Source organism: Dipodomys spectabilis, unplaced genomic scaffold (assembly GCF_019054845.1).
Source record: "Dipodomys spectabilis isolate Male_0828 unplaced genomic scaffold, ASM1905484v1 ptg000034l, whole genome shotgun sequence".
NCBI classification, from domain to species: domain Eukaryota; kingdom Metazoa; phylum Chordata; class Mammalia; order Rodentia; family Heteromyidae; genus Dipodomys; species Dipodomys spectabilis.
The window spans coordinates 4595409-4607959 of NW_024870711.1; the positions used below are offsets into that span (position 1 = coordinate 4595409).

At 37.3% G+C, this 12551-nt stretch overlaps 1 protein-coding gene across 1 annotated transcript; it reads left to right on the top strand.

Annotated features, from left to right (window-relative positions):
* The first annotated feature begins 2143 nt into the window (after window positions 1-2143).
* LOC122105833 (taste receptor type 2 member 39-like) lies at window positions 2144-3115 on the top strand. The gene has a single exon (XM_042677090.1). The coding sequence runs from the start codon at window positions 2144-2146 to the stop codon at window positions 3113-3115; it is 972 nt and encodes a 323-aa protein (XP_042533024.1).
* The last annotated feature ends 9436 nt before the right edge of the window (window positions 3116-12551 follow it).

A 12551-nucleotide genomic window follows, 5' to 3' on the forward strand; every position in this document is an offset into this window, starting at 1 on the left:
CCTTTGGAAGTATTGCCATTTTCACGATGTTGATCTTTCCAATCCAGGAGCATGGGAGGTTTTGCCACTTTCTAAATTCTGTTTTGATTTCCTTTTTCATGTTTTTAAAGTTTTCATCATAGAGGTCCTTCACTTCTTTGGTTAAGTTAATTCCTAGGTATTTTATTTTTTGTGGGGCTATTACGAATGGAGTGGCTTTCCTGATTTCAGCCACGCTTTTCTCATTGTTGGCATACAGAAAAGCCATTGATTTTTGAGGGTTAATTTTATACCCTGCTACTTTGCCCAAGTTTTGAATCAGCCTGAGTAATTTGGGAGTGGAGTCTGTGGGAGTCTATAAATACATAATCATGTCATCTGCAAAGAGGGAGAGTTTTACTTCATCTTTCCCTATTTCCCTTTTATGTTTGCATCTTGTCTTATTGCTGTAGCTAAGCATTCTAATACTAGATTGAAGAGAAGTGGAGAGAGTATAACCCCTGCTTTCACTGTATTTGATGTTGGTATAATTTGTGGAGGGAAGGGCAAAAACAAATCGTTTAAATAGGGATACAGGTGGACCCATTGCAACAATGAGATGTACAAGTCGTTATGTGGAAAATAGGTCTGAATACAGTCCAAGTACTTTATATGCATGGATGAAAATCAAACCATGGAACCTGTTGAAACTCTTTTAAGAAAGAAGGATGAAAGAGAGATGGAAAAGGTGAGTTTGACCAGGGTGCAGTTTGACTGGGGTGCATTGTATGTATGTATGTATGTATGTCAAAGTCACTGAAACCTCCTTGTGAAACTACCTGTGGTAATTGGAAAGCATAAAAGAAATTGTTGCCTCAAGTAATTTGTCTTGTAATAAAGTCATTTTTTTTTGGCTGGTCCGGAGGCTTAAACTCTGGGCCTGAGTATTGTGCCTCAGCTCTTCAGCTCAGGTCTAGCACTCTACCATTTGAGCCACAGTGTCACTTCCAGGTTTTTTGTTTTCTGATGGCTTATTGGAGATAAAAGTCTCAAGGACTTTCCTGCCTGGGCTGGCTTTGAACGGTGATCCTCAGATCTCAGCCTCCTGAGTAGCTAGAATTACAGGTATGAGCCATCAGCACCCAGCAAAGTCCTATCTTTTGCATATGTAGTGCCTCCTTGCCCCTGCAGTACTAAAGACATTATAGAGGCTACCATGAAAAATGTCAGTCAACATTTCTTTATTTTTTAATCGTGAGAATACTGTACAGAGGAGTTATAATTACATGTGCAAGATAACGAGTACATTTCTTATGTCAGTCAATATTTCATGTAGTCTTGGTCATACACAAAAGAATCCACACAAGTCTGGACAGAATGACCCAATGAGCAAGAACAAGCTCTAAGGCCAGGTGATGGGTTTGAATATAGTTGAATGCTTTGAACACGTTATTTAAAAACAAATATTTTTTTTGTGTGTGAAAATACTGTACAGAGGGGTTACAATTACATGGGCAAGATAATGAGTACATTTCTTATCAAGCATTGTAGCCTCCTCCTTTGTTTCCCCTTCCCATCCCTTCCCAGCCTCCCCCACACACACAAATCCTCCCCCCCCCACCAAAGTAGTAAAGTTCGAAAAACAAACAAATTTCTGTATGCCTCAGTTTCTCCATCTGCAAAATGGAAATAGCAAAAAATACACACTTCATAAGGTTCAAGATATGTAAATGTGATGAGATACACAGGTTGTTTAGGTACTTCCTGCCATGAAATAAGAAATACATATACAAATATATACATTATATGGACACACACACATACACCTTTGCAATATTGATTTCAATCAGTTCCCGCAGTGAGCAAAGTTCATATTAACTAGTTACCAGAGAGCATGGCTCTTAGTGCGAGGTGCGTGGATGAATCAGTGCAATGTTCCTGGAGTCCCTTGACTGAATTCATACCAACATATTCAAAACCAAGGAAAGGACTGGAAACCAGATCCTCCCATCGTTTGTATCTCCAGATTTAGAGCTAAGAATTGTGATATAAACAAATGGAGTGAATTTGTAAATGGCCCCTCCGCTACTTCCTCCTGTGCATGCCTTGTGGGAGCTCTCATCCACCTGTCTAATGCTAGGGAGATATTTTCTTCCAGACATCAAAGAAGAGCACCAACCTCAGCATGGCTATGTTCAGCAAGTCTACAGAGAAGGAATTACCATCATTTATCTTCATCTCAATTTTTGTAATTATAATCATTGAATGCATGGTGGGAGTCATTGCAAATGGATTCATCTTGGCTATCCATGTTGCTATATGGATTCAGAAAAAGGCAGTTTCAACCAGTGGCAGGATTCTGGTTTTCCTGAGTGTATCTAGAATAGGGCTCCACAGCTTTATGATACTAGAAATTAGTTTAGTCCTTACGGTCTCGTTATCATTTTATAAAGATAAGTTATCTAAGCTATTCCAAGTAAGTTTCGTATTTTTACATTACTGTGGCCTCTGGTTTCCCGCCTGTCTCAGTTTCTTCTACTTCATGAAGATTGCCAGTTTCTCCTCCCCACTTTTCCTCAAGCTGAAATGGAGACTTTCTGGATGGATTCCCCGGCTCCTGTGGCTCTCCGTGCTTATCTCCTTCAGCTGCAGCATGCTTTTCTTCAAGGACACCTACACTGTGTTGAATAATTATTCTCATGTTATCAATATCTACAACTACACGAAGGAACTAAATTATGTTAAGACCAATGTGGTCAGCGTGGCTCTTTTCCTGGGTGTCCTCATTCCTCTGATCATCTTCGTCATGGCAGCCACCATGCTGATCATCTCTCTCAAGAGACACATCCTGCACATGAAAAGCAGTACAACAGGCTCAAGAGACCTTAGCATGGAAGCCCACATGGGGGCCATTAAAGCAACTAGCTACTTTCTCATTCTCTACTTTTTCAATGCACTTACTCTATTTCTTATTATATCTAATATCCTTAACGCTAGTTTTTTCTGGTATATTTTGCTCAGAATTGTCTTGGCTGCCTTCCCAGCTGCTCACTCAGTTCTACTGATTCAGGGCAACCCTGGGTTAAGAAGAGCTTGGAAGAAACTTCAGTCCCAAATTCATCTTCAACTAAGAGCAGATTCTGAGCTAAGCAACTAAACGGAACAAGGTGACCTAGCCCCGTCAGTTTCACCTTCCCTTGCTAGGCCTCTCCTTTTCTCCTCCTTTCTTCCTCACATCTGATCTGACCCTTTCACCTGATGTGGGTTTTCTTAATAGAAAATTTATTTTTACTTTTCTCTTTTGTTTCATGGGTGCTTGCCTTGATGATGCTTGACACACTCTTCGCCTGAGCCGTCTTTGTCTACCTTTTCTTAGTCTCTCTCTTTTTTGGGGGGGGTCCGGTTGTGGGGGGCCTGAACTCTGGGCTTGGACGCTGTCCCTCAGCTCTTCAGCTCAAGGCTAGCGCTCTACCACTGAGCCACCTTCCCAGCCCCTCTTAGTCTCTCTTCTAACAGTGGTTCTTGACACTGATTAAATATTGGAATCTCTCTGGTTGATTTTTGAAAGCACCAATGACCCAAACCAACCTGGAATATTGTGATCAATTAAGTCAGAATTTCTGCTGTTGGAAATTAAGACAAATTTCTGAGTCCTCTGGGTGATCATCATATACAGCCAGGGTTGATACAGCCACCAAAACAGATTCTAAAACCTGAATTGTCCACATGTCCTCTCTTTCTCCCTTCCCATGAATTTTAAACACATTGAGATTCCTTGGAAAGTTTTCTAAGCTACCGCTGGAAGTATATTGTCTCTCTCCTCCAAAGACACAACTAAACAATCTGGAGATACCTCTCATTATTAACATAATGAAATATGTTTCGACTTAAAATTACTGTCTAGAGTATTTTCCTAAACATATGAATTCATGAATCTTTACAAATGCAAAAAAATGTGCAAGAGGATTATTGCAATGCTGCTTATTAATGAGAAAATTTGTAAATCCAAATGGTATGTTATATTGACATTTCTAAAGGGAGATTAACTCTTGTACAGACATTAAAAGATTTCCAATATAATGTTAATTATAGAAAATCGGAGATATTTTATTATTCTATGTATATTTCTGTTTTTATAGAATCTATATTTTTTGTGACCTTATCTGTTTACTTAAAATTTCTCAGTGTATTAATCACAATAAAAAAAAAAGAACCTCGGGGAAGGTAGGGAGGGAAGGGATGGTAGGGGAAAAACAATGGAGGGGGTAACAATGTTCAAGAGGAAGTGTACTCATTACCTCACTCATGTAACTGTAACCCTATGTATAGTATCTTTACAATAAAAAAAATTCCAAATATAAAAAAAAATTTCTTAGTGTACCAAAAATTATTAACAGGGGATTTGTAAGTAGTAGTACCAAGTATAAAAAAATAGAATCTATATACATATATGTTGATTTATGCCTTTCAGAAATGCTTGAACTATATACACTATGCATTTACTAATATAAAAATTCAATATGTTTTATTGATGCTCATTAGGAAGAGAACTAGGTACACAGAAAAGATATGAGTGAAGTTACTGTGCTGCTTCGTTTGGTAATTGAGTCTATCTGTTGCTGTTGGATTTTACAAAAGTTGACAACTAGCTGAGCGATGGTGGCTCACACCTATAATCCTAGCTATTCAGGAAGCTGATGCATGAGGAATGTGGTTAGAAGCCAGCTGGGTCAAGAAATTCTCTGAGACTCTTATTTCCAATTAAGTCATAGAAAAATCTGGAAATGGTGCTGTGACTGGGAGAGCATTAGCCTTGAGCAAAAAAGCTTAGGGATGGTGTTCAGGCCCTGAGTTCAAAGCCCCACAACTGATCAAACCAAAAAATAAAAAAGTAGCAAACCTCTAAAGTCATGAATTAAACATCTCTCTTTTTATTATCTCTCATTTTTTCCATTTTAGTTGGAAAAGTCATCAACAACTTTTTTATTCTCTGACTCCTTATCAAGGTCCTTCATTCTTGGCTTCCTTTTATACTCAGCTTGAGTGAATGATTAGTCATTATGCCAATTCCCTTAAAAATGCTTTCTGTATTTACAACCACATAAACTCAGTCTGAAACAAGCCAACAGAGGATAAAGAAATAGGGTGGAAGTTTAGGCTAGTCATATATTGCTGATTCTTTTCACAAAAGGTTTTGGGTATATGGAGTGTTTATAGTATTTTCTGTACCACAGGATGCTTTCCCTCAATATAATGTTTATATAAACAAATCACATTATATATTAATTTTCTGGCTCTTTTCCTCCTCAATCCCATAATGTGGAATGATTTCATATTGACAATCTGCATGAACCCAACCAAAACTATTTGTTTTTAAGCAGTTGAGTGTTATTTAAAAATATATTTCATAACTGAAGAGACTGTGTTCCTACAATTTCATACCGATAGGCAACATGAGCAACATCATTGAGCAATTCTAGTCTTCGGTTCACATGAGAAGTCAATCAATAGCTTTTCTGCATAGCAACAAGATACAGAAAGAAAGTAGGAAAAAAAGTACTTCATTTGCAATAACCCCAAAGGAAAAAAATACCAAGGGAAAAAACCTAACCAAGTGAAGTGAAGGACTTCTACAACAAAAACTACAAGACTTTAAAGAAAGGAATTGAAGAGGACACCAAGAGGCAGGAAGAACTCCCATGTTCATGGACTGGCAGAATTAATATCACGAAAATTGCTATACTTCCAAAAGTGAGCTACAAATTCAGTGCAATACCCATGAAATTCCCAATGTGTCCACTTGGATTGTGGATTAAGTACATGTTACTTCAATAAATTTTAGAAGTGTTCTGTCAAACCTAAATGTCTGACTCTATTATGTGTTCCTATAATGGAATTCCACAGACTGGGTAATTTGTAATGAACAGAAAACTATCTCACTGGGAATGATTCTGGGCTGGTAAGTGTAAGATGGAAAGGTTTCCTCTGGTGGGGTCTTCTTACTGTATCATCCCATCCCAAAAGAGAAGAGAAGGAAAGATAAAAAAGGAAAGGAGCTACTGATCCTTATATTAGGATCCCACTCCCTCTAACAACAGTAATGGTCACTTCTGAAAGCTCTTACCTCTCCGTCCTGTTGCATTTAGGGTGAAATTTACAACACAAGAAATACTGAGGACACAGTCATTAAGCATTACCTAGTAAACAAATCTATCCTCAGAGATTTAAGTTGCCAATACATATTGTGAACATCCACTTGGATGTTCACAAGTTTAATGCACTAATTTACTGCATTCAAATAATGCAATAGAATACCTCCCTTCTGTTCTCTCTCTTTCACAGGTGTTGCCTTCTGCTTTAGAAGTTATAGAGCATCCATGAAAGATGTTTCTTACTGTCGCATCCCCTTAATCTTGGACTTTCCAGCTACCAGAACAGTGAGTCAAAAAGTCTCTGTTCATTATGAATTATCTAGTTTGTGTCATTCCATTGTAGCAGCACAAGATTAACTATCATACTAGGGTTTAACAGAGCATTTCTAAAACTTAAGAGAAATGTGTGCCCTATAATCAAATGCAAGATACATCTTATACAAGATATGTACACAGATAGTTCTCATTTATAATGGTTCTACTCACAACTCTTCAGCTTCTAAACATGAATGCATTTTCAGCTGCTCACAACATATTAAACTTCTGTCACACAGGCAGAGCCTTCAGTTGACATCAATCTCTCTTTCTCTTTGAACTCACTAATCTCATGCTTTCTTCTGTATATTACTTTTCTAAAATGGCCTGAGTTTTGTCAACTTTTTTCCCTTCCTTTTTAAAGTTGAAATAAGAGCTTTTCAAATCAAAGAATGTCCACTGGAGTTTCTAGCAAAGTAAAGTCTGTTTATTTGCAAGTGCTTGCTTATAAATCTAAGAAGTTGAAGGGTATCTCTCTGGTTGAGACCTTTATCTTCTATGTATTAAATACAATATTCCTAATTCACTGTCATCGTTTTGATGAGTCCTAACATTGGTATGAGTCATTTCTATCATAAAAGTGACTAAATACACACATATATATGCATCATCATCATCATCATCATCATTATCATCATTAGCTTGGCCATTTAGCTTAAATAATTTCTTTAGTGACCTCTAGAGTAAAGGTACATGTAAAATATGAAAAGCAAAAGATCAGCTTGAATAAAACGTTGAGGAAACAGTAATAGAGTTGGTTGTATCTCAAAGATATTCAATTAACAACAAACAAAAACAGCAACAAAAAATGAGAGTGAAGAAAGCATAGTTCATAAGCAAGGAATGGTAAGGACCTCAAAGAAAAGCTAAATTTAAGTCTTAAGTTAACTGCTATCTATCTACCCCTTTGAACAAATGACTTGTCTTACCAAGAAAGAGATGTTACTAATGAAGCTGATACTTAGGGAAGGTCCTGGATATCAGGCTCATGATCTGATGTGGGAAATGCCTAAGAGCTACATTATACTAGCAGGACAAAGGCAAACTGCCCTCCTTCCATTTCCTGAACCAGCCAATAGGATAGTTGGAATCTTCTCAGAGTCAAAGACTAGGCTACCTGAGCCAGTCCCACCACGACCACCACAACCATGTGCTTTCCTTAAAAGCTACCGAGTGTTGACGCTGTGGCATGAATCTCCAGAGAAACAATGACCTAGCTGTGAGTTTTAGACAAACACCATTGTCTGTCATTTGATTCTCACTGAGGACTCAGTTGCATGAAAAAAAAAAGTAAAGTATTTGGCATTCAAATGATGGCATGTTTCCTGGTGTCTTCACAAAATGCGTTTTGAATAATATACCGGAGGCTGAGAAAACTGTCAGATGTTCTTTGCAAATGTCTGTTCCTATCTCATCATGCTCAGAGGCTAAAAGTCAGTCACTACCAAAACACAGACATGGATGAGCTACAAACAGAACATCAAAGCCATCAGGAAAAACCACCTGGGAGAAAATATTTATGAGAAATCGTGAGATTCCTCACCAAGCTGCTTCCAACCATCTTAGGAGTGGGTAATTAGGGGAGGGTGTCAGATGTCAAAACTCTAGATCAAGATAAAAAGAAAATGTTTCAGGCATAAAATCAAATTCATTTTTATCATTTTTAAATGTAAAAAGAATTTTCAGCCCTTAAGTTTATTCCTGAGCATTTTATTCTTTTGATGTTATTATAAATGAGACTGTTTTCTTGAATTCCCTTTCAGATAATTTAGTGGGGGGAAAAAAGCATCACTTATTTTATGTGATGATTTTAGGTCTTACAACATTCCTGAATTTGCTTATTAGTTCTAGCAGACTTGTTATGATGACTTTAAGGTTTTCTACTTATGGGATCATGTCATCTGCTGTTAAATGCTAACAGATAAATTTTCTTCCTTTCTCGCTTAGCTATCTTTTTTGACTATGTTCATCAGATACTTACCTGTTAGTATAGATATTTAAGTTCTCCATTACATCTTCGCTTGAATTTAGTAATGCTGGTAATACTGGCCTAGACTAGTATTAAGTCTGCTTCAGAAGTTTTGTAGAATTCTCTGATAAACCATCTAGTCCTGGATTTTTCTTTGTTGAGAGGGTTGGGTTTTTTGGTTTGGGAGTTGTTATTTTTCTGTTTTTATTGTGTTTTTTTTCTTCTGCTCTCTGCTTTTAATTCAAAGAAGGAGATGGGACGGGGTGGGTGGGGGAGGGGTAAGGGAGAAGGCGGGCACAGGCCTGCAGTGCTGGAGCCTCTAAGAAAGGGGGGAGGGGGAGGACTGGGCAGGGCCCCTCCATGGAGGATTGGGAAAAAATATCTGAGGTTTTTATCTTATTGATTTGGTCTCTGCAATTATTATTACACTATTCCAGCTTTTAATTGGTGGATTGTATGTTTCCAACAATCTAGGCTGTCAAATTCATGATCTTTTTTTATTTCCGATATGTCCATTATAATGTCTCCTCTTTCAATTTTATTTACTTGAGTGCCCCCCCTTTGGATAATGTAGCTAAGGATTTATAATTTTATCTTATTCCCAAAGAGATCTGTTTAATCAATTATTTCTATTATTCTTTCCATTTGCTATTACACTTATTTCATCGTTATCTTTACTGTATTTTTTCATTCTGTAACACTTAGTCTATTTTTCTTTTCCTAAAGAAAATTAGTAAAGAGTAAATTGGTTGTTTGAGATTTTTTATTAAATGTTACTGTAAAGGTGATGTACAGAGGAGTTACAGTTACATACATAAGGTAATGAGTACATTTGTTTTTGAAGTGTTATCCTCTCCCTCATTTTCTCCCACTTTTTCACCTTCCAACCTTCTGGCCCCTCAAGTTGTAAAGTTTATTTCCACTATTTCTATTTCTATTTCTCACTATTTCTAGTGAGTATCACTGTTGAACTGATTCACCTTTGTCTCACTGTTTCTGTGATTCCTCTTTGCTTCCCCAAATCAGTAAAGTTGTATATAAAATAAAGGATACAGAAATCAAAAACAGTGACTATAGGAAATAAACTAAAGAAAGGGGAAAAAAGAAAGAAAAAATAAATAACTGCAAACAGTACAATAAAAAAAATTCTTGTTTTCATTTCTTGGAGTTCATTTTGAAAACCATCAATTTATATGGTTATATATGTATATCTATTGAGCCATTGTGATCCTCTCCTAAGAATATCCTCCTTTGTTCTCACTGTACAATGCTTAGAGTACTGGGTGTTTTTTAAATCTTTTCATTTTAACCATTTTATTAAGTTTATAATAGCTGTTTAATCATGTCCAAGTGTAATTATTTGTCTTTTACTATCTATTGGATTAACTTGTAGACTTATAGACATATTCTAGTTATTACAAATGAGGGAAACTGTGTGGCCTGTGTTTCTTTGAGTCTGGATTACTTAATATAAATTACTTAATATAAATTTTTCCTAATCTTTCCATTCCCTTACAAATGGAATGATGTCATTCTTTCTGATGGAAGCATCATCTACTGAAGAGCAACTGATTGATTTCTTATCCTAACTATGGTAAATAATGCCACAAGGAACATGGTTGTGCTGGTGACATAAACACAGGCTGGTTGATAGTCATTTGGGTAAATACTTGCCTGGGTTTGCTGGGTCATAGGGAAGCTCTATGTTGAGTCTTCTGAGGAACCTCCATAGTTCTTTCTAGAGTGGTTGAACAAGTTTACATATACCAACAGTGTAGTAACATTCCCTTTTGGCCACATCCCCACCAGCATCTGTTATTATTCATTTTCTTGATAATGGCCATTCTAACTGGGGTGAGAGGAATCTCAAGGTTGTTTTGATTGGCATTTCTTTTCTGAGCCCAGATGAACATTTCTTCATCTGTCCATTGACCATTCTTATTTCTTCACAGTTTCTAAGTGGTTAGCCCATTTATTAATGGAGTTGTTGTTTCTTTAGGGATTTGTTTAATTTTTTGAGCTCTAAGTATATTTTAGATATGAGGCCCTTGTCTGCTGTATAGCTAGTAAAGATCTTCTCTCATTCTATGGGCTTTCTATTTGTCTTGCTAGCTAAGGATATCTCAGTTTAATCAATTATTTCTATTATTCTTTCCATTTACTATTACGCTTACTTCGTCTTTATCTTTACTGTTCTTTTTTTGTTGTTTTGTTTTGGGTTTTTTTTGGGGGGGGGGGTCCGGTCATGGGGCCTGAACTCTGGGCCTGGCGCTGTCCCTCAGCTCTTCAGCTCAAGGCTAGGGCTCTACCACTTGAGCCACAGCACCACTTCTGGCTTTTTTCTTTTTGCTTATGTGGTGCTGAGGAATCGAACCCAGGGCCTCAAGCATGCAAGGCAAGCACTCTACCACTGAGCCACCTTCCCAGCCCATCTTTACTGTTCTTTTTTCCATTCTATCATGCTTAGTTTATTCTTTTTCTACAGGGTAAAGTTGATTATTTTAAATCCTTTTTTAAAATATAAGTGATTCTTGTATTATTACTTCTTTTGCATCCTGTATATTTTAGTATGTTGTAGTTTTATTCATGTTTATATTAAGATATTCTCTATTTTTTAATTTCTTCTTGAAACATTGGGGAAGTAAATTGGGGAAAAACACAAATAAATGGAAAAAAATCTTATATTTATGGATACAAAGAAATACTTTGCTCAAAACATCCATACTATCAGAAATAATCTACAGGTTCGATATAATCTGTATCAAAATGCCAGAAGCATTTTTATAGGAACAGAAAAAAAGCCAGTTGTGGAGGTGCATGCCTGAAATCCTAGCACTTAGAAGACTCAAGCAGGTGAAACTCACATTTGAAGCTAGCCTCAGCTACAGAGAAAAATCCTGTCTCAAATAAAACAAAGTAAAAAGAGATAGGAAAAAAGGAGTCCACATTGTGGTTTCATTAGAAAAACTAGATATTCACAGGAAAAGAAAGAAATCGGAGCCTTATCTTACACCATATATAAAATCAACTCAAAATTGTTTAGGCACTTCAATGTATGACCTGAAACTATGAAACTCCTAGAAGAACAACCTGAAAGATTCTTGGCCTTGGCTTTCAAAGATATACAAAAATCACACACAAAAATACAAAAATGTCACTACATCTATCTCATCCATAGCAAAGGCAACAATCACCAAATGGAAAGGCGAACTACTTAATGGGAAATAATATTTGAAAGCCATAATATTTGAAAAGCCAATAGAGAACTAATATTTAAAATATATAAGGAATTTTCCCAACCCAATGAAAGAGAGAGAAAGAAAAAAGAAAGATGAAAAACAGACAGAAAATTAGCAAAAGACTGAACTATACATTTCTCCAAGAAGATACAAAAATATCCAACATACATAGGAAAACGTGCTCAATATTGTTAACCATCAGAGAATTGTGAATCCAAATTACAATAAGACATCCTCAACAAAAGAAAACAAACATTGGCAGGTTGTGGAGCCGGCCTTGAGGGTGCTGGTGAGAATGCAAATTGGAGGAGCCACTATGGAAAACAGCATGGAGGTTCCTCAAAAATTAAAAATAGGACTACTGTCTGATTCTGCAGTCCATTTTCTGGGTAAATATGAAGAACAAATGATAGGATCTTGATAAATGTGGTGGTGCACATGGGAAATCCCATCCTGGGAGAGGCTGAGGCAGGAGGATTGAGAATTTGATGTCAACCTTGGCTTGATCTTGAGTTTGAGGCAAGCCTATGCTATAGAGTGAAGTCATCTCAAAAGGAAGCAAAAGAAAGAAAAAAGTGAGAAGAAGAGATGAGATGAGAAGAGGAGAAATGAGGAGAGGAGGGGAGGGGAGAGGAGGGTAGAAGAGAGGAGAGGAGGGGAGGGGAAAAGAGAAGGAGGAGAGAGGAGGGGAGGAGAGGAGAGGAGGGGGAGAGGAGAGGAGGAAAAGAGGAGAGGAGAGAAAGGAAGAGGAGAGAAGGGGAGGAGGAGGAGAGGAAAGGAGAGAAGGGAAGAGGAGGAGGAGAGGAGAGAAGGGAAGGGAGGGAAGGGGAGGAGGAAGAAAGGAGATGAGAGAAGGGAAGAGGAGGGGAGTGGAGAGGAGAGGAGAAGAGAGAAGTATTATACAAAATAGCCAAGCTA

Bases quoted from the DNA above. Each gene is read 5' to 3' on its own strand.
- LOC122105833 (XM_042677090.1), top strand. From the start codon at position 2,144: ATGGCTATGTTCAGCAAGTCTACAGAGAAGGAATTACCATCATTTATC.